The following is a 26,837-nucleotide window of genomic DNA, read 5'->3' as shown; positions in this document are numbered from 1 at the left end:
TTTTAGGACGTTCACCATGGCAACGGCACCCAGCAGGCTTTCTACAGTGACCCCAATGTGCTGTATCTGTCTCTGCATCGCTATGACGACGGGAACTTCTTTCCTGGCAGCGGCGCTCCTGATGAGGTCAGAACCACAGACGCAGCTGAGACACCGACTCATCATGTCTCACAGACTGAGAAAAGAAAAATAACACTTCTCTCCATTTCATTTTCCTCCACACGCGCGCACACACACGCGCGCTAGTCCTAGATCCCTCTAGAGCCTAAAGCAGTATGTAAAATAACAGCATTGGTACTAACTGTTCAACAGTATGTTGTTCTAGCATTACAGCAAACATGGAGGAGTTTGATATTAACATCGGGACATTGTTGTCTTATTTTTTTTTTTTTTTTTTGCGTTGTTGTGTAAATGTTAACGTTAATGTTGCTTTTTAAACAAGCAAAATGTCATGCCTTTGCCATGACTGGCATGCCACTAGAAACATGTACACAACTCACATTTTTATTTGCATCTTGGATTAAAAACAAAAGTGCTACACAAGTGCTTTTTTTTTTTTTTTTTTTATAAACTTTTCAGCAGTTGCTTGTTGAATAAATGCTTTTTTTTTTTTTTCTCCTAATTGCCAGGTAAGGCAATTTGCTCATTTTGTGATTGCACTTGTGTCTGAGCAATCACTGTCATTCAGTGCAACCTATATTCATTCATTCATCTTCAGGAAGAACTTTGTCCTGATTAGGGTCAGACTGGATCCTGGAGCCGAACATTAAACAGGACACCAGATTATATATCTGACAGTACAACATGCTCCACCTAAAAAGTCTTGGAGCGACAGAAAAGTATCTAATCTGAAGCAGAAACAGAGAACAGGTCTGAACCTAGGGCGTAGAAACCATCACCGGCCCTGGTTCCTTCAGTGATCACATAGCTAAAGTTTTGGAGTTCCTGAAAAAGTTCCTGCTATTTCAATTTGGTCACTAATCGATACATTTGCATTATAATTGATTCCTTCTAGATCAGAGAAGTGCCACTGTTCTATCCAAAAACCTTATTAAACCTATTGCTGGACATTATTACACATTTCAGGCTTGTAGAACAAGACTACTGTATTTGAAGCTTGAAATGAGTACAAATGGCTTGAAATAGATTTAATACTCTTATATTTGGTTTATTTTTGGGTGTATTGTCGTATAATAAGAAATATTAGATACATTTCACTGTATCCAAGGTATTTCTACTAGTCATTTTTGCAGTGTGGTTCCAAAATGCTAAAATGTTCCTCGTCGGTTGTTTACCTTTTTTTTAGTGTGTGTGTGTGTGTGTGTGTGTGGTTTTTTTTTTTTTTTTTTTTTTTTCTCCTTTCTTTTTTAATGACGTTTAAGGCTGTGTATGTCTGTGTTTGTGTACCAGGTTGGCTCGGGGCCTGGTGTGGGCTTCAACGTGAACATGGCCTTCACAGGCGGTCTGGAGCCTCCCATGGGAGACGTGGACTATCTGGCTGCCTTCAGGTAACCGCCAGTGTTATTCTAGTTCTGACTGTATTTTCAGTTTATATTTTAAAATTAGTTTTTTATATATATATATATATATATATATATATATATATATATATATATATATATATATATATATATATATTTGAATGCTGTTTTGGTAGCTACATTTATTTTTTGGAGATTTTTATTTACTTTGTTTCATTTTTATTAATTTATATAAATTGAAAGGTATGGAGCCATTTTCAACACCAAGCAAGAAAAGCACGTATATTATTTACGTCTTCCTTTTATTTTATTTCAGTGATTTCCAGGTATTTTGGTACATTATTTTATTTTCAGTGGCATTTTCTATGAACCGGCATAACCTTGATAACAAGCCGTTTCTCTGTGGCTAACTAGGTGTGATGTTTTTTAATATCTTCCTTGTTATTCCTCCTTCGAGTGCTCGTGTCACTGCCAGCCTCACACTCTTGAGTGTTTATTTAAACCATGCGTGGTGCAGGTTTAGAGAGTGTCCTGCTGATAGACGGCAAGCTCTGGCCCCTGCAGCTAGTGCACTACTGGAAGATACAAGTAGACTTTAAACTTGTTTAAGGTACACTTTGTTTCCTCTTGTACTCTGCGTAAGCTTAAGGTCCCTAAGCTGTCTCATGCCTGCTACTCTGATGCCCAGAGAATATTGAAAGCAGTGGTGTCCATTACCCTGTTAAGACTTTCAAGTAGTGAGCATCTCACTGTATGCCTGAATTTTAAGGAAAGGTAAATTGGATCATTTGTTGCACTGCTGCATGTAAATAATGTCAAACTGCACAGAACTGCTGCACTGACTCCTGACTGAAAATGTGCGCATCGCCTACAACTTTCGCACAGATTTTCGACATCTAAGAGCGAATAAAAGAAAGTCGGAGAAGAAAGCTTCCAAAACAATGTCTTGTAACAATTTATTTAAGCACCGCCCCTCTTTTGGCCAGTGTCTTTTATCTGTGTACGGGGGCTGATGCGAGTCTTTGAGGATGTGCCAGTAGGTCTGAGCCCCATTAGCTCCGGTGTCTGGGACTATTAATAACCATCTCCCCCCAGAACGCCAGCACACGGCCCGTTTCAGACCTCTGCTTTGAAGAGGTCAATCCACAACAAACACGTTCACTCTGATCCTGCAGGCAGACAAGTGGCGTGACAAACAGCCTGCAGCACGTCTGCGATGAACCTGGTTGATCCGTGCTCATCCCTTTCTTCACCTCCCGCTCAGCACTCCAATCAGCTTTTGGTCCTGTCTTCCATTCTCTCAGGCACTGTAAATCTCCCTGCAGTGCATCACTGATAAACAGCACAGTTTCGGTCCGGCCTAAGCTCCGCACGCAGGGTCTAAGTGATGCCAGCTGCTTCACACACTGCATCACCCGGTTCTTTCTTTACTGAGGCCAGACGGGTAGCTTCCCACAGCACACTTCTTACACCGAGGGGTCCTGCGCACACGTTATATTCAGTCTGTTTATACCATGTCCTGCTGGCGTTTATCTCACTTTCGCTTGCACAGCAAAAGTCTTAACAGAAACGCATTCCATTAGCCTTACAAATGTCGGATCTGCCTTTCGTTACTTTTAATGCTCTTTTATTAGCCTTTAAGCAATTTATTTTCTGCATTTGTGGATGTCTCAGTGACTCCATATTTGCCATGACACAAGCAGGTAAGCCTTGCGCACCTACAGTAATTGTTTTGTATTCCAAACACTGCTTTTAGTTCAAAATGTGTATACAGAATTAGTGTACCATGGAATTCTCTATTCTGATTGGTCAGAAGGTGTCCATTCATTTTCTATAGCGGAAACTCTCAGAATGGTGCCGTCGGCATTATCGTACTTGTTGATATGGTGAATGAGGGGTTTCTTTCGAATTTTTGGAAGGAGTCTCCAGTGTCAGCACTTGAACAGTGAGGAAATTTGTGGGAATTTGTGGAACTGAGGAAATTTGGGGTTTCTCGATAACATGACAAGCTGCGTTATTTCAAGTGAGATAAAAGTTATACATGATAACAGGAACTAACTTGGTTTGTGGACGTTTCTCTATAATAGGTGTAACTATAAATGGATGAAAAGTATGATATGTCATTGTTTACGTCTCACAGTAGGCTAAGTGTTGAAACAATCATCTAACATTTGAAATGTAACCATCTTGATCAAAAGATGGAGGAAAAATAGTGTTATTGTTGGGAAATTTCATGTATCAGAAGTTTTTATTTTTTTAAATTCCCACCTGCACTGGCTGTTTGACCACCAGTTTCCTACTGCAACGTTTCATCCTATTGCATAGGGTTCCACATGTCCCACTGAAGTCTGGCATTAATGCGGACCTCTATGCTGATGTAAACAGCTGATGTATAATATTTGGACTCTGTGCAGCTAGCGGCATTACTCTGTAATCCTAAGGGAATACTGAGTGTTGTTGGCTGAGGAATATGAGGGATAACGTGTTGAAGTGTGAGTCAGGGTTAGTCACAGGAGCCCCAGTCTGCTGGAGCAGCAGTGTGTGGTACTGTGGTGTATGACTCTCGGAAGCACATTTTGCTGAGCCGCTGGATGATTCAGTCCGAGTTCACTTCACAACTCACTTCCTGCCTGCCGCCGCTCTGAACCTGGCACACAGCCCCATACAGTAAACCCATTCATACCGATCATGGTACCCGCAGCACTGTAACCTGGCCTGCTCTCCTCTTTGTTTCGTCCTCCTTCATTTCTCTTTTCTGCTCCTCTGCTCTCTATAACCTCCTCTCATTGGACAGTACAGTTCTACAATGAACAACATAATTAGCTTAGTTGTAAAGTAAACAGTTATCCAGTGTTTTGAAGAAAAGTTTGTGTAAACCTGACCATCACACCCATATGTGCTTGTTGAACATCGCATTCCAGTTCAGATGTTGGAAAGCTTTTCATTAGAGTTTGGAGCGTGGCTGTGGGGATTTGTGCTAATTCAGCCACAAGAGCATTAGTGAGGTCAGGCAGTGATGTTGAGTAAGGAGGCCTGGGGTGCAGTCGGTGTTCCAGTTCATCCCAAAGGTGTTGAGTGGGGTTGAGATCAGGGCTCTGTACAGGCCATTCGAATTCTCCCACTCCAACCTTAGCAGACCATGTCTTCATGGACCTCGCTTTGTCTTGCTGGAACAGGTTTGGCCCCCTTAGTTCCAGTGAAGGGAAATTGTAATGCTTCAGCATACAAAGACATCGTATGCAATTATGTGCTTCCAACTTTGCAACAGTTTGGGGAAGAACCACATAATGGGTGTGATGGTCAGGTGTCAAACTTTTGGCCATATAGTGTATATGTTTTCTGAATTTTAATATGTGATTATGAGAGTGTTAAATTTGGAGGAAATTGGCAAATTGGTATTCTATTTTCCCCAACAACTTCACTTTATATTTATTTTATTTTATTTTATTTATTTATTATTATTTATTTGTTTGTTTGTTTTAACCAAAGTTGTCAATGTCATCAGTTTAGTATTGGGAAGTTCAGGCATTGGTCAATTGGACTGTACCCTGTTGGAGAAGTAAAAGTGCTTATGCACTGACAAGTCTCTTCCTCCCTTTTGTCACTCTCGAGCAATCCCCTGCTATTCTTAATCAGTATACTTCTGGTTTGAAATGATTTTAAAACATTTTGTAAATCAACCTTGGCTACATGTAAATAATTTGCTGACTAAAGGCTATAATTGGCCTTGCACCCATGAAATCAAAGGACACTAGTTGATGCTAGTAGGAAACAATTAAATTCAATTTTATTTGTATAGCGCTTTTTACAATAGACATTGTCTCAAAGCAGCTTTACAGAAACATAAACACCGGATACAGATTTTAAGTGTGTGGATTTGTCCCTATTGAGCGAGCCGGTGGCGAGGAAAAACTCTGTAAGATGATATGAGGAAGAAACCTTGAGAGGAACCAGACTCAGAAGGGAACCCATCCTCATCTGGGTAACAACAGATAGTGTGAAAGTAAAAGGAAGTTCATTATGGTTTTTACATGAAGTCTTTGTTGAACTAGTCCACTGTTCACCAAAGGAGACCTGAGTGCAAAACTGCAGGTGGTAATTGCAGTCTCAAGGCCATAGCGGCAACAGTAGTCCCAGCAACCACAGCGAGAATGTCCATGTGGAATTGAGGTCCAAACTATTTCATGGTACTTCAAGTGGCACCATCCTAAGCAATCTCCAGGCTTTATCCTCCAGTTGATGAGAGCTCCATCCTGAGGTAGGGCATCCGAACGAACGGATCAGGCAGGTCCAGAGTGCACAAGGGTCAGGACCACTGGCATCTCCATAAAATCAGTGCTGCAGGTCTTAATCTTTTTACAAAACTATGGGAAATGTCTAAAGTATCAAGCCAGCATACTTATGTCCATCTTGTGTAATAACTTTCAGGTTGGACTTTAAGCACTAAAGAGGTTGGACTTATATTTTTTCTACAGTGCTGCATTTTATCTTGAAAGTAAATTATATAGGTTTGTCTAGCCAAGCTGAGCAAACTTACTGAAGATTTGCCTAATTTATTACCCAGAGCTTCTCAAATCTCCTCCAGTCCAGAAATAAGGGTTATCTTCAATCAGAAATCGCAAATAAATAAGTGCAACTACCCTAAGCCAATTTCCCATCCAGGGTGTATTTCCGTCTCATGTCCAGTGATCCCAGTATAAGGTCTGCTACCCTGACCAGGATAACAGTTACTGAAAATGAATGAATGAAAAAGCATTCACAGTAAAAAGCACATCTGTCCAGGACAGATGAGTTTGTTAATAGACACTTTAATCTTTATACACGGTTTAGTTTGATTTTCTCCTTTTTGCTGATGCACTCAGTCCACCACATGAAGGACTTGGCAATTATCTGATGCATTAAATCCATGTTCAGCAATTTTTGAGTTCCAACCCGTTGAAGGAACCATCCCCTTGCCAAAATCTTCCTTGCTCGTTCTCTCTTCTTCTCTCCCACTCTCTTTCAATCTCTTTCTCACTACCATGCCGCTCACATCATTCACACAGCACTGCACCCTTCTCTGAATTCTGATTTATCTCTCCCTTAAGACTGGAGAAGGAGAGCCTAACAGGCCATATATCTTTTCTTTTTGTCTCTGTCTTCCTGCTCTCTTGCACTCCTTCCCTTCTCTCTCTTTCCATCAACTACCATCAGTTTTTAATTCAAGTCTCTCTCTCTCTCTCTCTCTCTCTCTCTCTCTCTCTGCTTGGTAAATAATGCGTTATTGCAGTAATGATAAAGTCTGAATGGAAAAATCTGTATCCCACCAAACAGATGAGAGGAACAGATAAATAAAGGCTGCTCTGGTGTAAACAACCAACATCTTTCTCTCTTTTGTTTTCCCTCCCACTGTCTCCCTTTTTCTGCATTTTCCTTATTTCCCTCTCAGCTGTGTTTTTGTGGGCCATGTGAGACAATGCGTGCCTTGCAGGCAGCACCTTCTTATTTAGCTACACTCAGTGCCACGTTGCATTTACAGGGGATCAAGCTTGAGATGAAGAAAGAGGGAGAAAAAAGATAAGAAAATTGGCTCTAATGAAAACCAGAAGCCATGAGCATTCTCGCCATGAACTTGGAAAAGGAGAGGAGAATTGAAGTCTAATTCAAACCAGCTCTCTGCAATGCCAGATGACAAGGCTTTGAAGTGTTTTCCCCCTTCTTTTCCTTTTAGGTCTTTCTTGACTTTTTTTTTTTTTGTATAGGGGGAGAGATTGGAAAAGCCTTTGAGCCTGACAGATAGCCCTGGATAGCATTAACCCTTCGTTGGTCCTGGTGATTTTACAAGTGGGCCCCATTGTTTCCTCTAACCACTACTGGCCTCCCTCGTTTTGTGAATTAGACCGAATTGTAAGGATGAATCATTTTTTGACAGTATGTGGTCCCCTGTCCCACTTCTACTTCTCGCAATTTGTCTCGGTGCATTGCAGGAGAATCTGTAGAGGCCTTTGCTAATTAGCGCTCATAAATCTTCACCAACCATCTCTCATGATCCTGATGTCTTCTGCAGTGGATCAGCTGCTGTTTGGGTCTTCCATTGCAAACATTTTCCTCTGAGAGATCTTTAGTGATGATAATGGGAGGTGGATTAGAACATTTATTTTTAGTGGAACGGATGAGGCTTAATGAGAAGGACCTTGGCTTGTTTCTTGTCAGTGCCATGTGAAGAAGAAGAAGACCTTGTCAAATTCCAAACTGTGTGCGTTTGAAAGAGCATCTGTTCAATTGGAAATTGGATCAATTAGAAATTGGCCTGATCTCTATTTGCGGAAGCATCTTCATATCCTGTCGATACAAAACCTTCTGTTGTCTTCCAACAAGTTGCTCCTGCCAAGCCATGTTCCAGCTCTACATGCTACACGACTCTCACTCTTTCAAATGCACTGCCACTACCCATAAAATAAAAGAGGTAGAAAGATTATTTTACTCTCCAATGGCTATTTGGGCTCTGGGCAGCTTTTACAAGAAGTTGATTGATGATCCATGTCTAGCATTAGAACTGGTCCCAACCATCCATGCCTAGAATTTTGTCCCAACCATCAGAATTTCCAAAAGGATTCCTAGGTGAATACTCGTTTCCCAAAAATATCTTTCTTGGTTAAAAAATCACTGGGAGAGTCACTTTACCCTGATGATTTGGGGAAACCGAGGGAAAATTCCACATGAATTTCAGGATAACTGTTGGGAAAGTATATTGATGTCAGTTGTTTTATGACTAAGATGGGGTACTGTCATCTTTAGAGTAAAGGGCTTTGAGGTTCACTGATAAGCTCTTGGGAAAGAGAGGAAAGCCCATACGCTGTCAATGCATGTTCCTTTGGCCCTGGGAAAGCCACTGAGAGCGGCACAGTCTGTTCTTTTAGCACTGCAATAACCACTAAACACAGTGGGATACTGACAGTTGCTATTAATCCTGGCTCAGAAATGAGCTGGAAAAAAAGTCCAAGGAGAATTGTACTTTTTTATTTCTTGGTTCACACTTTTCAGTTATTGAAATATATGCTCTCAAGCCTTTCAGCATTAAATCATAGGGAACAATACCACTAATCAAGAAAAATACAATATAGCAACTTTCCAAGATCCTATTTCTATCCTTGAACAGTATTTTCTAATGCTGCCTTTTTTAAAGCATCCACTATTTTCTGATGGGGAACATTTATGGGCCTTTTTTAAGGTTTAGCGAGGACCCTGACTGTGTGGTATGAAGGATGAAGGAGTATGTTCCAGACCGATGAGGAGTCCTGGGTGAATGCTTAGTGATTATTAATATGGGTCTCTTTGACTTTACACGGCATGCTTTCTCTTTATGAGCCTTCTCTTCAAGAGGTGAGCTTAGCAGAAAAGCCTGGTGGATCTACGCAGATACCACTTCTGCTGTGTGTTTGTCTTTGCATTTTGATCACACAGAAGGTTAGACAGACTATAGGAAGCTTGGTAGTTTGGTAAGAAGTGTTCTCTGAGCGTATTCCACTGAAGGCCCTGACGGGCTGATTTCAAGGACGTCAAACCCAAGCCTGCTTTCTTACTCCTGTGGAAAAAGGTCGGAAAGACAAGGGTGACGCATGGAGAAGAGGGTTAAAAAAGGTGTTTTGGGATCTGTGAAGTGTGAGAGGCACATGTGTTCTGTGAGGGTCACAGCCTGCTTTGATTTATAGTTATTACATATCTGTGTGGTCCAGACAAGAAGTCATCCCCTTTCTGTTCATTTCATTTTGCTTAGAATCAGGAGTAAAGCAACAAGCTGAAGTCCCCTGATGGATAGCAAAGACCCAAGACTCCAGCTCCGTGGCTCATAAATCTCAGTATTTCCAATATAATAAGTGAAAGCTCTTTTCTTCTTCCCAGATCAAGAGAGTCCATGATTCATACATGCGCATTAATGCAGAATTTCCACACCCGTCACCATGAGATCGTGGCTGTGACTTATGGCAGGGCACTGCACGTTTTGGTGGGGGGTCCTTCGAGGGAATGTGATGATGTGAACACTTTTGATGGGTGCATGGCGCTAGCACGTCTCGCTGAGAACATCAAAGTGAGGCAGCGGGTTCGGTACCCACCCCACTGTTGGCGCTCCAAGTCTCGAATCCAGGTTTGTGGCAGCCATCGGCATGCCTGTGGCCTGCATGCAAAGCATCAAAGCTTTTGTGCATCATGCTCCAGACACAGGAGAAACACAGCCAGGCTTTGCTGTGGCTGTATAAGAGAAGCGTAGCGTCAGCAAGTGTCACCTGTGACAGAAAGTCTGCCTGAGGCTGCAGACAGCTGTAGAAAGAGACTTCTTTCGTGCTAACGAATAGGTTTTCCTTGTTTCTAGAGCTGGCTAAAATATTGACCTAAGACCATCAGTGGCCAGTCAACACTTTTTCCAAGCGACTGTTGTGAGACTGAATTTTTTTTTTTTTTATGTGTAGCCACAAAACAAGCCAAAACATGCAATGACCAGAGTCACTGTTGACTGTGAAAATATGAAGTATTTTCAGCTTGGAGGACTGTGATGCTCTGAAAACCACCATACTCCCCATATTCATTGGTATACCCACTGACATCCTCTTACCCACTCTTTCCTTGTTTTCATCAGTCCATCTTAGTTCCATCAACACACAAAAAGGTACGACATGGTAGAGCCACTGTAGAAACTTCCCTAAACACTAAATTCAGGTTGGAGATGTGAATGATATTGGGCTGTGTGCTACAAATGCAAACTATGCTAAGTGCAGAAGGGGATCTAAAGCATGAGGCTTGAGTGGACCTCAGCCATCTCAGGAGCCAGATCTCTCACACCAAGCCCATGCATTCAATGTACCATGTTCCAGGGGTCAGCAAAGTACAGCTTCCTACAGCTGCTCCAAAATAGGTGTCATGTTAGCCATTGCTGTTAATGCATAACATTCACATTTACATCTGAGACATGGCTATAGCTACAGCAGCCAAACTTCTTGAACCAAATCAAATAAACTGCCTATGTGACATGACCCCAAGCTGCACTAACAAGAACTGTGTTACATGGACTTAAACATCTTTGACAGTTATGGAACAGGATTGTGTTCCCCAGTACAAAAATAAAGCCAAGATTTGACGTCAGCATTTAGCCAAATCAGAATGAGGTAGATAGATTATTGTAGGATATGTAGTGTTCTTTAAGAATACACTTAAATCCATGACGGGTATTTACAGACTGACTTCAGCTGCGGTACTTGCGGACAGGTTTCAGCTGTGCAAGACCTACCCACATCTAAATAAAAGCAACACAAAGCCAGCCTATAATCTGCCTACACCTACACTGCAGCGGCGAACTGTGCTCCAACCAGATCCTCAGAGAGAGCTCTGACTGCAGCCCCACCAAACCCCAGGCAGATCCAGTTCCTCTCCAGCTGCAGGTCAGCCAGTGAAATGCAGCATCGTAATGTAGCTTAATATAGCCTCACAGCTGGCTGTGCTTCAGGGACACTGGAACCGGCCAGCCAGAGGTTATACTCATAAGCTCAGTCATAATATCCTCATGCCCAGGCAATACACATGCCTCATGCTGGCGTGTGCTCTGATATTCCTTACCCAATGATAACATTCACTATGCTTTATGGCATGAGAGTCAGACAGGGGAGCATATATTTGTTAACTTTAATAAAAGTTCTAGAGTGAGGGAGGACTGATGGGAGTGCTTTTATGCCATATGCCGTGCTCAGTCACGCTGTCATTGGGTCAGTACTGGACGCTGGGTGAGTCAAGCCGAGGAGCTGTGTGCATTGCAGGAATTGCTAGGAATCACAGCCTCACTGCAAAATGGGCCATTAAACCCACAGTCCTTCTATCAGTCACACATTGACACTGAGCCTGTAACTTGAAATCAATGTAAGTTGGTCCATCCCCCCTTTCACATGGCTGTGTACCAAATTAGATGTTGGTAGAAATTAGTCAATGGACTGAAGTGTCTATGGGTCCACGGTTGATACTAACTACATGGTTAACATATACGTTTGTATTTGTGCAATAACTGGTGCGGCTCAGTTCATCAGGAGAGAGGCTCTCTCAAACCCATGCAACGAAGTTCAGATCAACAAAGATCTGGTTGAGCTTTTAATAAGATAATAAAATAAATAAAAAACATAGCTGGTTTTTTCCCTGCATGTCTTGTTTTTTTGTAAACTTTTGTATTATTGCAGTTCTATGGTAGTAGCATGGTATGGTTTGCAGTTCTATGGTATGGTTTACAGTTCTGTGGTAGTTCTATGGTATGGTTTGCAATTCTGTGGTAGTTCTATGGTATTGTTTGTAGTTCTATGGTATTGGTTGCAGTTCTATTGTAGTTCTATGGTATTGGTAGCAGTTCTGTTGTAGTTATATGGTATGGTTTGTAGTTCTATGGTATTGGTTGTAGTTCTATGGTAGTTCTGTGGTATGGTTTGCAGTTATATGGTAGTTCAAATGATAAATTGAAAGGTCTTTGTGTGGTGCCTTAATTTGAAATTCACTCCAGTAATTTTTCATCTGAGTCAAAAAGGTGGTTTAAATGATCATTTTTGATTGCATTTGTATGTGTACATCGTGATGCATGGATTTGAGAGAGCTTCTCTCTTGTACTGCAGGGAGGTTGAGTATGTTGCCTGTTTTACCATTATCATGTAAGGTTTTGTTTTTGTTGTTTTTTCCCAAAATACCATGGTACACTGCTACATTTTTACTGTAATCATTACAGTAAAAGTTTTACCCCTGACTCTGCTACTAGTTTTAGAAGTGTTAGTCTATATATTGATACCTTGTTTTACTATTAAGTCTTACAGTAGACGTTAGGTATTTTGTTTATTATTTCTGAGTCAGTGTCCAGACTTTTGTGTAAAGGTTTTCTGCATCTAACTCTATGCTTGGCATTGATGTTTTATAAATAACTGTGATGGATTGTGGAATGATCATGTATGTCTTTATCTTCTTTGCAGAACGATAGTGATGCCTATTGCTAATGAGTTTGCACCTGATGTGGTTCTGGTTTCGTCGGGGTTCGATGCTGTGGAGGGCCACCCGCCACCACTGGGGGGATACAAACTCACAGCCAAGTGTGAGTAGCCAAGTACCCATCACTCTGACACTTTTACACTACAGCACACTACAGCACACTGCCTTTGCTCTCCTCTCACAAATCAGGCTTTTATGCAACATAACAAAAAATGAGTCATTAATATAGGGGTCTCTCTCTCTCGCCTTTTTTTCCTTACTGTCCATGTTTGTATCACCTCTTTCCTTTTTTGTGGCCTCTCTGTGTGGCCCTTCGAGAGGAGAGGAAAATCACACACTGCTTGGCAGAATCCAAAGATTTATTTTACGTGTCAGTTATTCCAGTTTTTCTAGATTTCGTGATGGCACACAAACAACAAGACCTTTATTCCACTTACAGAAATATGTAGTACATCAATCATTCTCATTTACACAAACAACCCTTAACTAAATATTCTACCTCAGTAAATAAATCTTATATCTAGTTTAAGTTTAAAATATGGGGAAACATGTAAAGTCCCAAGGTGTATCTTTTATCTTATTACAAATCCATCCTTATACAGTATGTTCAACCCTTTTTTTGTAGATTACATTTAACTCCAAAAATGACCTCATGTCAGTCCTTAGGCAAGTGCTTTAATGCATGTGTAGTGAAGAATAAACACTGGTTTGTTGTTGAGTGGAACCTTTGTTCACATTTTAGCCTGCGTTTGCACCAACGTTGCTGATTAAGTCCACTTTCAATCTGATTGTGATGCAGAATGATCTCATATCAGCCCAATAGCCTGTGACAAGACCCATTTTCCTCCACACACAAACACACATGCTTATCTGGACCTCTATAGAGCTGTATACACACACACACACACACACACACACACACACATGCTTATCAGGACCTCTATGGAACTGTACACACTCATGTTTATCTAGATATCTGTTGAACACATAAACATGTATATTCATGTATGCACACACCAATATAATTAACTATACTTTCTTTAATCTGGGTCTCAACAGAGGACCGTGCACACAGACACATATTTAGTGTTTCTGAACTACACCCACATTTTCTCCACACAGTGGCCTCTAATGAATTTCTGTCTAGTGCTCTATCTGTGAATTAAATCGGTTGTTTCATTGTGTGTGTACATACTGTTCCTACTTCATTATACCATGTTGTCCAGGCCTATTGCAAAACAGTACCTCCCTCACTTTTTTAATCTCATTCTCTCTTTTTCTTTCCCAAGCGCTGAAAGGGAATGTAACAGAGTATTTGGATGCTAAACTGGCTTCTTAGAGAAGTCTGAATTGGTTAGAACAGGATGCATATAGTCAAAGAAAGATCAAAAGCAGCCTGGAGCCGAAATCCTGAGCCACATTTATTAAAATGAAACCTGCCTTTTATTATATGTTTAGGCCCACTAAATCCTGGGTGCCTTCTTTGCAAAAGAAAAAAATATGATGTAATACCCTTCTTTTCCTCCTTCTCTTTCTTTTCCTTTTTGCCTCGTCCTTGGCTCCTTTGATGGAGGGCCAAGTGGCAAAGCTCTTGGGTAAGCTCTAAACACCACTCACACTTCCTTTCTCATTCTCTACAGGTTTTGGCTACCTGACCAAGCAGCTGATGGGCCTGGCCGGCGGCCGCCTGGTGCTCGCCCTTGAGGGGGGTCACGACCTCACTGCCATCTGCGATGCGTCTGAAGCATGTGTTTCTGCTTTGCTAGGAAACGAGGTAAGAACATACTGTAGAGCTGCACAAAATAGGGTCAGGGATTGTAGTGCAGTGAAGGAGTATAGATGCTCCTTCAGTCTGACAGGTAATACGAACTGGATTATAGGGCATGTTAAAGCCTTCGACAATAAACGTTTTCCATTCTGAGCACATTGTTGTGAATAAAAAGTCTGCCAGGTTTTGTAGCCTGGCACCAGAGTCACTGTAGTCTCATTTCCCTAGGAAGCATTGCATCACACTATAAAGTTACACTCTCTGAATATAGTGACCATTTAACTGCTCCTAAATGAAGCGAGTGGAAATGTGGTATCCTCACCGATTCATAGATAAAACTCGACACAAGAAACCTCTTACAGTAACATGCAAATAAATGCCTTCAAGAACATGACCAGTTTTGTACACTGAGTAAAGATTGTCATGGCTTTAAAGTATGGGTTTAACCATTTTTATTAATAAAATTTCAGTATCATGTTAGAGTCTGCCAAGTTTGCTTCTAAATGAACTGTCTTAGCATATTGAGCAAAATTTTTCATCCAATAAGAGATCTGTTGATTTTACTATTATGATTTAACTCCTTTAGAGATTTGAATAGATCAGGTCTTCAAAAATACAACCGATCAGCCATGACGTTATATCCACCGACAGGTGATGTGAATAACATTGATTATCTCATTACAGTGGCATCTGTCAAGGGTGGGATATATTAGGCAGCACGTGAACAGTCGGTTATTGAAGTTGATGTGTTGGAAGCAGGATAAAAAAAGGCAAGCTTAAGGATCTGAGCAAATTTGGGATGGCTAGACGACCGAGTCAGTGCATCTCCAAAACGGGAGGTCGTGTGAGTGTTCCCAGTATGCAGTGGTTATTGCCTATCAAGAGTGGTCCAAAGAAGGCCACCGGTGAACTGGCGACAGGGTCATGGGAGCCCAAGGCTCATTGATGCTCGTGGGGAGCGAAGGCTAGCTCGTCTTGTCCAATCCTACAGAAAAGCTACTGTAGCACAAGTTGCTGACAAAGTTAATGCTGGTTGTGATAGAAAATTGTCAGAACACCTTTCTGTCATAGCCAGCATTAATTTTGTCAGCGATTTGTGCTACAATTGCTCCATGGTCCAGTTCTGATGCTCACGTGCCCATTGTAGATGCTTTTTCTGTCTGTGGCTACGCAGCCCACTCTGATAGAAAGGTGTCAGAACACACAGTGCATCATAGGGGGGTGCGTATCTACAGATCTCTGTCCGCCACCGAAAGTGCCTACAACGGGCACGTGAGCAACAGGACTGGACCATGGAGCAATTGGAGAAGGTGGCCAGGTATGATAAATCGTGTTGGGGTTTTTTTTGTTTTTGTTTTTTGTTTTTGTTTTTTGTTTTTTTTTGGACAGCCTGGTGTGTGTGCATCGCTTAACTGGGGAAGAGATAGCACCGGGATGCACTAGAAGGCAAGCCAGTGGAGGAAGTGTGATGCTCTGGGCAATGTTCTGCTGGGAAATCTTGGGTCCTGGCATTCATGTGGATGTTACTTTGACGTACCACCTACCTAAACATTGTTGCAGACCAAGTACACCCCTTCATGGCAACAGTATTCCCTAATGTCTGTGGCCTCTTTCAGCATCCCTGCCACACTGCAAAAATTGTTCAGAAATGGTTTGAAGAACATGACATAGAGTTCAAGGTGTGGACTTAGCCTCCAAATTCCCCTGATCTCAAACCGATCAAGCATCTGTGGGATGTGCTGGACCAATAACTCCGATCCATGGACACACCACGTTGGACCTTACAGGACTTAAAGGATCCGCTGCTAACGTCTTGGTGCCAGATACCACAGCACACCTTCACAGGTCTTGTGGAGTCCATGCCTCGACGGGTCAGAGCTGTTTTAGTGGCACAAGTGGAATTTACTGTACACAATATTAGGCAGGTGATTGTTATGGCTGATCGCATGTATATTCTTTGTTTTGTAGCCTATTTAATTTTTCTTCTTTTTTAGCATTAGCAATTTGGTCAAGATATTTTAGTATACAAATCAATCATCCTGCTCTCTTAATTTATTTTTACACAATCTTACAACCTCTCCTCACTTGTCTCATCTTTGCTGAGCAGTGTAGGAGGAAGCTCCCACTGCAGAGGAGTAACAAGGAGTCAAGTTGAAAAATTGAAGGTTAATTGTGGAAGTGTTCCTTCTTGAACAGGCTGTTCTCTGTGATTCATGGCACACAAAGACTCTCACACACAATAAAATGCAGTCCTTTTTGTCATTGCTGTTCTGGTTAAAATATAAAACCCTGTTTAGACCCATGTATATTCTGTTGTGCATTGCTAGGTTTTGCACAAAGCTGTAAAAGGGTTTCATCTTGTTGAAGGAAATGTATATAGTTGACAGGACAGCTACTGATTAGGCAACAATGCTTGGGACATGAAGTATTTCATGGGCACGCCTTCATGATGTTTAATTGGCTGAAAAGAAAAGCTGCTAAAGCCATCTGCTCTAGCCCTGAGAGACCTTAAAGAACAACTAATGGCATCCTGCCCACAAGGAGAGAAAAATGAAATCAGCCTAGCTCAAACTCTTGGGCTCACTTTTCACTTTTTTAGCAGCAGGCTAAGATGAGCATTGTTAACAGAGTAACATGCTGTCACTCCAGCACTTTTCTCAGCCGGTTAAGATGACTATCTTGTTCGTTTTACTTTTAAGATGAGCTTGTGTGTATATATAGGCCTGGAATATAGGCTGTAATAACAGAGCGGTTTCCAGTCCATTGGATGAGGAGAGAAGTAAACAGGACAATAAGACTGGCTGTTGAAGCTTGTAAAGAAGTTGCCTGAGTGTGGAATTGTATTAGCCCTACAGGACAGAGATCTAGAGAAGTGGAGGCTAGAGGAAGGGCACGAAGTTGGTCCGCAGCTTAATATCAGTCAGTGTATTTGATTGGTTCGCAGCTTAGATATCAACCTCTCAAATATGGTAACAACAAATGTATATGGGTCTGCAGGAGAGGAAACGAGGAGCAGGTGAAGAAAGACAGAAAATGGAGACAACAGACGAGAGGAAAAGAGTGGGAGTGTTGTTAAATATAGAGCTACCACTGATCCAAAAAGCATCACTGCTGCTCTGTGGATATGATTCAGACACCTACAGTCATCATTCACCTTGGGGGTGTGATTGGGGTAGAATGTCAGATCTTTAAGTATTGTTAAAGACATGCTCTCTCGCTCTCTCGCTCTCTCTCTCGCTCTCTCGCTCTCTCTGCAGTCAAACAATGTCCCTATTCCACATCTGCAAGCTGTTAAGCTCACACTTTATGCACATGGGGTCACTAACAGAGAGCAAGATACAGAGATGAAGTAATCAAAGGAAATTAGGAATCATTTGAAGTCTAACGGAAGCCGTCATCATAAAACCGCACTAGAGTTATTGAGATATTGCTGTGAAACATTTTTGGTGGACCAAACACGCTTCTCTCACATATAATCGCATGCCTCCAAAGTCCTAAAATAACATCAGTGTTGTGACACCATCTCAGTACATAACATCTCAGTTCAACTCATCATGGCTCATTAGCTGAGTCCATCTGTTTTGCCGCCATGCAAAATACTACACGCGTCGCATGCCAAATTCAGACACACATGATTCATAAGTAACGCTGGTGTTTTTTGTGGCATGTGTCCATCAGAAACCTGGCAGGGGTTTTCTCAGTATCTGAACAAGTGAAAATCAGCAGTACATTTCATTCGATGACCCGAGCAACAAGTAATTTTGGATCCAAAACTCATGGTTGAAATCCCCAAACTCGATAACAGATCAAATAAACAGAGAGTAAGGCCTGTAATCAGAATTCAGGAAGCAAGTGTTTTATCATGGCCTTTACAAAGGCTTCAGTGTAATAGAGTTGGAATGCTGGCCACCATTTCATGATGAGGCAGATAGAACAAGAGAGGGAGTGTGTATATGTGTGGGTACACACACGCTCTGGAGTGTGTTGAATACTCTTATGGGAGCACAGCTGCTTCAGCTAGCCAGAGCCCTAAATTAACCCATCATACTCATACAGTCTCAAGCCTACACATTTTGATCCCTCCTGATGAGTCCTGGTGATCCACTCCTGAAGATTTCTCCTGGTTATCTCCTAATGCTTCATGCTGTTCGTCATAGAGAAGGAAGGCGAGGATGGTTTCCACCACTGCCTTCTCCTGTGTGACTGGTCATTATATGAAGCGTTTTACTGCTGGCTCCAGTGTGAGAAATATTCAGTTTTATTGGAAGGTAAAGCAATAAACATGTGGAGTCCCTGCTATAATGAGGATTTAGTTTCCTCTCCAGAAAAAAAGTTCAGATTAGGAGCGATGGCTGGCAATAAACTTTGCCACCACTGACCTGCCCCCCCCCCCTCCCCCCACCTCAGCTCTTCAGTGACTAATCAAAAGTATTTTCAGGTTAAATACTTCATGAATGATGCATGAGCTCTGATGTTAGTCAACTCTGAACTCATGACTAATTGGTGAATTTGCACTAACAGATGTTTCTCTCCAACTTGTGGCTCCCAGTAATTATTTGATAAACAACAACCTAATAGGCTAATTGTTACCAGTCACTGATTAGGTTATCCATGTGTTTACCCAGCAGTTATTGTAAACATGCATGGTTTTACCTTCGAGTCCCATCTCCATGTTCTACCCTTTGGAAATGTCCAAGGTCACAAATAATTTCATACAAGGTCACTTTGTGAATTAAATGTAATGTACAGTAATCAGATAGGGCAGACCTTGGAATGTTTCTAATAGCATAATAAGAGTCAGTAGCGTGAAATGTACATAATGTATTTAATTATTGATTCATAAATATTAACATATTGATATTCTCGAATGTTTATATCATACATTCTCTGAAATCTGTGTAAGATGTTCCCTTGGATTTGTGCCATGGGTTTAGATTTAGTGCTGTATTAGCAAAAGTGATTCTTTATCTCTGAAACTGTATGGGTCCTCTCACTTGGCTTGGTGAGTTGGAAGAACTCCAATGAACCCCTGTGTCATTGGGGCTGCCTTGCATTCCATACCTGTCGAGCTGCTTGGAGAGTGCTGACAAGACCCATTAATGTTTATAGCAATGCACCATGGTCATCTTTCAAACTGATGGACAGACCGGCCCCCACCGGCCTGTGCCAGAGCAGGTGAGGGTTACACTCTCAGCAGGGTCTGAAGGAGGGATGGGGCAATGGGGGGAGTAGCTAGGGGTTAGTAGGTCGAGGCTATGGTGAAGTGCAACGAGAGATTTCTGACGATGTGAGGAGATTGGCTGAGACTGGAAGTGAGCTACAGGGAAGCTGCACAGCAGGGCATCATGAGTAGATGACCACCTGGCTTTACAAACACAGAGATGACTGATTTCCTTACCACATGGGACTATGCATATGGGCACAAATCATGCCTGTTTGAATGAAAGCAGAACTGTCACCACACTAAAATGTCTGGTTATGGTGCACACTGTAGAGCACAGGTGCCAAACTCGAGAATGGGATTGGGCACTCTTCTCTTAGAGCTTGACATACTTCCACTCTGTTTAATGCCAGTGGCTCAACACTGAGCTCTATTGTCTGGCATGGGTGCTCTGTCAGACAGCCACAGCTCTTGGGCTTCACTTCAGCCTCACATTTAACTCTGGCTTTCCTCATCTGCAGTTGCAAGGTACTGGATGTGCATGGCAGACATCTACAAGTCAAGCACAAACACTTCTCCATTTAGTTCTTTTTCATTTGTAGATTATTGTTTGATTAGGAGAAACAGTGCTGTATTTGTATGGGACTGAATCTCACTGTAAATCTAATTCTCACATGGTATTTTTAAGGAGTGTTGCTAATCTCTCTTTTCTAGTCACAAAAAAACACCCATTTTGTAAGTCTGTAGAAGGAAAAGGCATGCTCTGTTTCCTTTCCTCCTTGGGCACTGTAACATTAGCCTCTGTTGTTTTTTTTGTTGTTGGGTTTTGTTTTTTTTTTTACATTTGCATCCTTTTTCATGCTGCCTGTAAGTCAGCCTTTCTTCTTCCTTGTATTTTCACATTGAAAGGTTTTGTTCATTACAGCTTTCAAGGCAGTGAAAATTAATTGTTCCACACCAGTGATGGATTATTGCCTCCTTGCCATTTTCTTTGGGATGTGGCCACACTTATGACCTTGAAATTCGACAAGGAACAAAACAGAGTATTGTGGACTGTTGTGTGTGCTGAGCCAGGATTGTTATGAGTGAAGTGTTAAGTCTTAACTAGGATATACAGTACCATAACACTACACTATCCTCACAGCCATATCACAGATTAGTGCCGGCTAACCACCAACACTACAGCAGCATTGCCGATAACCCTGCCAAACAGACAGCAGTCCTACAGATAACCCTGCCAGTCACACACCTGTCCTACAGATTACCTCCCAGACAGACACCTGTCCTACAACTAATCCTGCAAATAACCTTGACAAATGATCATGAGTTCTGCAGATAACCCTGTCAAACACACACCAGTCCTGCTGGACGGTCTTGCCCAACAGACACCAAGCTTGCATATAGCCCTATCAAATAGAAAACTGTCCTGCTGATAACCTTGCCAAATACACAGCTAGTCCTGCTGAGAACTCTGCCAGAAAGACATCAGCACTGCAGATAGCCCTGCAAAACACAATTGCTACCTCTGGCTGGACAAGAGTAAATTGTTAGCACTATTGCTAGGAGATATCCAGGAGACCATAATTGGTGATTTGGGTGGGAATGAGCTCTCAATTGTCTGTTAGTGACATACCACAATTGTGAGTGTGTGAGCTTAAGTATATGGGAAAAGGCCAATTAGCATGCTCTTCGAAGCAGGTTTCCCACCCTGGGTTTTACATGAGGAACAGTTTGAAAAAAAATACTTTTCCTGAGATGCCACCACTTGGGGTAAAATCCAGCTCTGCAACTATCCTTGCCAAGCTGTCACCAGCACTACAGCTGTAAAGGCAGAGAAGTATGCCAGTCTGTCACCTAGCAGTTGTTTTGCCAGTTAAAAGTTGATTAATTTGTTGGTTGAAATATGGCGAGAAACATTGTAAGACTGCATGCATGTAAGCACTGTTGATAATAAGACAGAAGAGTATGACTGTCCTAGTAGTGAAATATTGGACTGAATGTAGAGCCATGAAAAGTGTCAGTGATGTGATGTGATGTGAACTGTTTTCCCTAGTTGGAACCACTACCTGAGAAGGTTCTTCAACAGAGGCCCAATCTCAATGCTGTGCGCTCCATGGAGAAGGTTCTGGAAGCCCATAGTAAGTGGACATCTTGCACTTACAGTGCTGCAGAAAAAGTATTTGCCCCATACTGATTTCTTCTTGTTTTAGACATATCTTGTACTAGATTGTTTCAGAAATTCAAACAAAGGCAACTTGAGTAAACACAAAATACAGTTTTTAACTATAATGTTATTTGCTGAAGCAAAAAAGTTATCCAATACCAACTGGGCCTGTGTGAAAATGTATTTGCCCCCATAGTTACTAATTCCCCAAATCTATGAAACTGCATTCATAATGGGGTTCAGCTGGACTAGACGCAGCCAGGCCTGATTACTGCAAACCCTGTTCAATCAGATCAACACTTAAATAATTCAACAGCATGAAGTTGGTTAAAAGGTCTTACCCAGTAAAAAAAAACTATGCCAAGATTGAAAGAAATTCCAGAAATGATGAAGAAGAAGGTGATTGAAATACATCAGTCTGGGAAGGGTTACAAAGCTATTTCAAAGACTCTGGGACGCCAAGGATCCACAGTGAGAGGCGTTATCTCCAAATGGAAAAATTCTGCACAATAGTGAACCTTCCCAGAAGTGGCCGACCTTCCAAAATTCCTCCAAGAGCACAGCAACGACTCATCCAGCAAGTCAAAACATAGCCGAGGACATCAAAGGAACTGCAGGCCTCTCTTGCATCAATAAAGGTCACTGTTCATGACTCCACTATCAGAAAAACACTGGGCAAAAATGGCATCCATGGAAAAGTGGCGAGGTGAAAACCACTGCTAACCCAGAAGAACATTAAGGCTCATCTGAATTTTGCCAAAACACACCTTGATGATCCTCAGACCCTTTTGGGAGAATGTTCTGTGGATTGATGAGTCGAAAGTGGAACTGTTTGGAAGACGGGTCCCGTTACATCTGCCATAAATCAAACACAGAATTCCACAAAAAGAGCACCACACCTATGGTCAAGCATGGTGGTGGAAGTGTTATGGTGTGGGGATGCTTTACTGCTTCAGGGCCTGGGCAACTTTAAATAGTTGAGAAACGTGAATTCTGCTCTCTACCAGAAATTCCTAAAGGAGAACATCCAGTCTTCAGTCTGTAAGTTGAAACTCAAGTGTAACTGGATTATGCAGCAAGACAACAATCAAAAGCATAGGAGTAAGTCCTAGTCCTAGAAGTAAATGAAAGACTGATCTCCAGTTATCTGAAATGTTTAGTTGCAGTTATTGCTGCTAAAGGTGACACAACCAGATTGAAGTTTAAGTTTATCTCACATGGGTGATAGGTGTTGGATAACCTTTTTTTGCTTCAATAAAGGAAAAAAAACCTGTATTGTGTGTTTACTCAGGTTGCCTTTGTTTTATGTTGTATTTTGTTTGAAGATCTAAAACTATTTAGTATGAGATGTACACATTTACATTTATTCATTTAGCAGACGCTTTTATCCAAAGCGACTTACAAATGAGAAAATACAAGCAAAGCGATATATCAAGCAGAGAACAATACAAGTAGTGCTACCATACAAGATCCACAAAAACAGAAGAAATCAGCAAATACTTTTTCACACCACTCTTTGAATGTTTCATTTCTCAGCAGAACAATCTCTCAGTATTTGATGATGATTCTAAGCATTGTCCTCTGTTCCATGTGTGTTGAAGGTAAGTACTGGCGCTGTCTGCAGCGCAGTGTTTCGACGCTGGGCTACTCCCTGATCGAGGCTCAGAAGTGTGAGACAGAGGAGGCTGAGACTGTAACCGCCATGGCCTCATTGTCTGTAGCCACCAAGAACATGGGGAAACGGTAGGCTCTGTTGTTGAACTGCAGTAGTTTTATGTAGAAGTGGTGTAGTCGGTGACAAATAATGAGTTTGTATCTGTGTCGCAGGTCTGAAGAGGAGCCAATGGAGGAAGAACCACCACTGTAGATGACGGGTGACCAACTTGACTGGGTGACCTCCTTGGCTCACAGCCTCTCACTGGTGTGTGACCTCACTCTGCTCTCTCCATATGTTTCATTTTGGCCACTCCAGGCTCCATGGCACCGCCGCCTCTGAGTGCCTTTTCAGCACAGAAAGCAAAACAGACCGAAGACGTCTCCAAAAAAAAATCCAAGCACACCAGTGTGGAAAACCTCTGCAGTTTTAGTCTGTCTCTGTCTAGAGCAGGGTGTGTCCAGGCCTCCCTTCTGCTCTGTCTGCACAGACGACTGCTTTCAAACAGGATGTGGACTTGCGTCTCACTGCTTGAAGCGAGAGCTGGTGCTTTCAAAAGCAAACTCTTCTTTTCATGGCCACTAATGTCCGCATGGTCTCAACTGTGGACGTTGTCACGGCTGTGTCCTCGTCTGGTTTTATTTCTTGTCTCTTTGGTTGTTTTATTTGGTTTGTCTTTTCTTGAGGAGGAAAAAGTGACTGGTGCTGTTTCATTCCGAATTGGGAAATTCTTTGAAAGTTACTTCTGGATGCTTTGCGAGATGGTTGAGAGGAGAGGCCGGAGACATGGGCAGGGTGGGAGAGAGGTAGAAAATTTAGAGGATGTGTGGATGAAGGCTGACGAAGCAGCTTGTCTGAAACCCCTCTAACACACACACACAAGAGAGACACTGAGAGCTTGTGCCTTTTTTTACAGAGCTGGTGGATTTAATGATGATTTGAGAAGAACATTGCCTTAAACTAGTTCCATAAAGGGAAGGCCATCGGGTACTTCCGCCCCCTCCTTCATTTTTTTTCCAGGAGCGGAATGGCTGGAGGCCTGAAGGACAGAAATCCCTTTGCATGTTTACCAGGAATGTCCTGCAGACTTGTGCGTGTCTCACACACATTATCATCATTTTATTGGCGATTTATTTTTCCTCTGCATTTTTTCGATACTTGCTTTGGACTTAACTTTTAAATAACCAAGAAGGTAGTTGCCAGCCATATCCAGGCAAACATCGTTGGAGCAGTTTTCAATTGATTCTTTAGTACTTTTGAGAGCAAGTACAGCCCAATGTAGCTACTTGTTCAAACTCTATGACCAAATCGATACATCCGTCTCCGTTAACTAGCATGCACTGTTACTGAACACCATTCCCAGTAGACCAGTAGAGGAACACAAACTAAAAGCATGAGATATTACCAGTACTTCAGTGCCACTAACTGCAGGCATACATGATAGGACTGTTAACATGTTTATCTTCTTCTACAACTTGGTGTGGTTTATGAGAAAAGTTGAACGATTGAACTATTTATATTTTTCATGTATTTCTCACGGCAGACGTTAGACGTTTTATAGGTACTGTTTGAATGTCACAGTGTTCATATTCGATTCAATTAATAGTGCTAGCTAATCACCGATAATAACCTTCTGTCCAGATGGCCAGTTTTCATTGACATCTTTCAACTATGAGCATAAGGGCTGGAAAACAATTTTAAAATATACCGTTGAGCCTTCAGATGTTCCAGCAGATCGATTCGGTGCTGGTGCCCAGCATGATGTTTCCTAGCAGCACTGCAGTGGACGTCCCTACAGATTTCACTACAGGCAGGTGCTACTGTCTGAGTGAGTGTGAGTGTGAGTGTGCGTGTGTGTGTGAGCGTACGTGTGTGTGTTACGCAATCCAGGAAGTAATTGGACCACCAGCCTTCACCCTGATAATGATGCTAAAACCATGGAGATGGCTGTGACACTCCTCGCATGAGTCTCTGAGCTGAGTGCATACTGTAGGTATGGAGCACATGCATGGCAGCATATGTATGCATTTTAATGGTCCATTTACTTGTGTGTGTGCGTGTGTGCGTGTGTGTGTGTGTGTGTGTGTGTGTGTGTATATATATATATATATATATATATATATATATATATATATATATATATATATATATATATATATATATATATATATATATATATATAAAGGATAAAATCTACACAAGCATGCTCGCTGACGACTTCATTCACTTTGACACTGATTGAACACATCACACTGTGGACTGATGTAGATGGGCTAATTTGTTTGAAAACCCCAACTCATGTTCAGCCGCTTGGCAACTACCTTTGTCATTGTATGAACTTACGATTCTTTTTTAATATTCTCATACGCAAGGTGGGAGAAGGGCATATTAACGAAGGAGACATGACTTGCAGTCACAATTGTTCTTAAAGTCTTATTGGTATACCGCATGACTACTCCATTCTGCCAGTTTTGCCTGGTTTTTTTTTTTTTTCCTTGTCATCTCAAATCTTTTTCTTTTTTTTTATACTTATTTTATTTTTGTTTGGTTTTTTTTTTTTTTTTTTTCTTTTTCATTTTTGATTATCGTTTCCCTGTTACACTCTGTACAGTTGACAATGTTGTTTTACATGCTTAGAGATCGTAGTTCTCTTAGAGAGCAGCCTTTTACACACATGCTGGGGTTCTGGTTTTCTTTGGGAGGGTGAAATTGAGATTTTTACTTTGTATAATGATTCCAACAATTGTGTATTTACTATATGTTCTGTTTATAGTAGATTTATATATAAAAAATGATCTATAGATATATATTATAAAAAAAAAAAAATTACAATCATGTTTGGAGAAAAAAAAAAATCTTTTGGAAGTGCAAGGTGATATGCTCATATATCTGCTCAGTCTACACACTCTTCTGTCCTCCTGGCTGCTGTTGGTTTAGCACTGCGCTGGTTCTACATATACAGTCTCATGGCACTTCATAATGCAGCGACTTTAATGCATAATATCTACTGAAAACACAAGCTACGGTCTTGCTCAGTGAATGTTCTGGCAAGTTTGTCAGTTTAGACCAAATGAAATTTAGTTCTCTGTTTGATGCATCGAAATTCTCAGTGCAGTTGATTGTGTATTACGCAGCTGCTTGTCTTAAAAGCACTTGAAGTAAGATGTACTTGTTATTGTTGTACTGTAGCATGAACACTTTAAAAAAAAAAAAAAAAAAAAAATTTTAAAAAAACCAACAAAAAAAAAACCACACACACAAAAAAAAAACAAAGCTGCAGTGTTTCTAAGTTTGTTTCACACACCAGTTCTTTTATTGATTGAATCGCACTAAAAATGTCATTGATTGAGCGTTTCGCTGAAGCTTTAATCAGTGTTCTTAATGAAGTAGCGGCTTCGATGGCTCGCTTGACCAGAACTCTCACATCACTTTGCAATAACAGTCTGAACTATGGCAGCCATTTTCTTTCTTTCTTTCTTTTTTTTTTTTCTCCTCAAACAGAATCTTTGTCTATCTGGTTTCTCAACCCAGCATCCGGATAAACAACAACAAAAACATTCCATTTATTTTCATTTTGTTCCCATTTATTCGACCATTTGTCATTCCTGCTAATTTGCCATTAAATC

General features: G+C 41.5%; 1 protein-coding gene across 5 annotated transcripts in view; it reads left to right on the top strand.

Moving 5' to 3' along the window:
- hdac4 (histone deacetylase 4) overlaps window positions 1–25,297 on the top strand; it is a 197,475-nt gene extending 172,178 nt beyond the window's left edge. For all 5 annotated transcript variants that reach the window (XM_053627354.1, XM_053627353.1, XM_053627352.1 and 2 more), the window contains 7 exons: window positions 7–126; window positions 1,411–1,508; window positions 12,449–12,567; window positions 14,105–14,238; window positions 21,447–21,531; window positions 23,159–23,300; window positions 23,385–25,297. In XM_053627354.1, the coding sequence (XP_053483329.1) occupies window positions 7–126; window positions 1,411–1,508; window positions 12,449–12,567; window positions 14,105–14,238; window positions 21,447–21,531; window positions 23,159–23,300; window positions 23,385–23,424 (738 nt within the window). In that variant the 3' untranslated portion in view covers window positions 23,425–25,297. The remainder of the gene's footprint in view (window positions 1–6; window positions 127–1,410; window positions 1,509–12,448; window positions 12,568–14,104; window positions 14,239–21,446; window positions 21,532–23,158; window positions 23,301–23,384) is intronic.
- Window positions 25,298–26,837: the final 1,540 nt, after the last annotated feature.

This window comes from Ictalurus furcatus, chromosome 6, assembly GCF_023375685.1.
Source record: "Ictalurus furcatus strain D&B chromosome 6, Billie_1.0, whole genome shotgun sequence".
NCBI lineage: Eukaryota > Metazoa > Chordata > Actinopteri > Siluriformes > Ictaluridae > Ictalurus > Ictalurus furcatus.
This window is presented reverse-complemented; position numbering and strand designations above follow the sequence as displayed.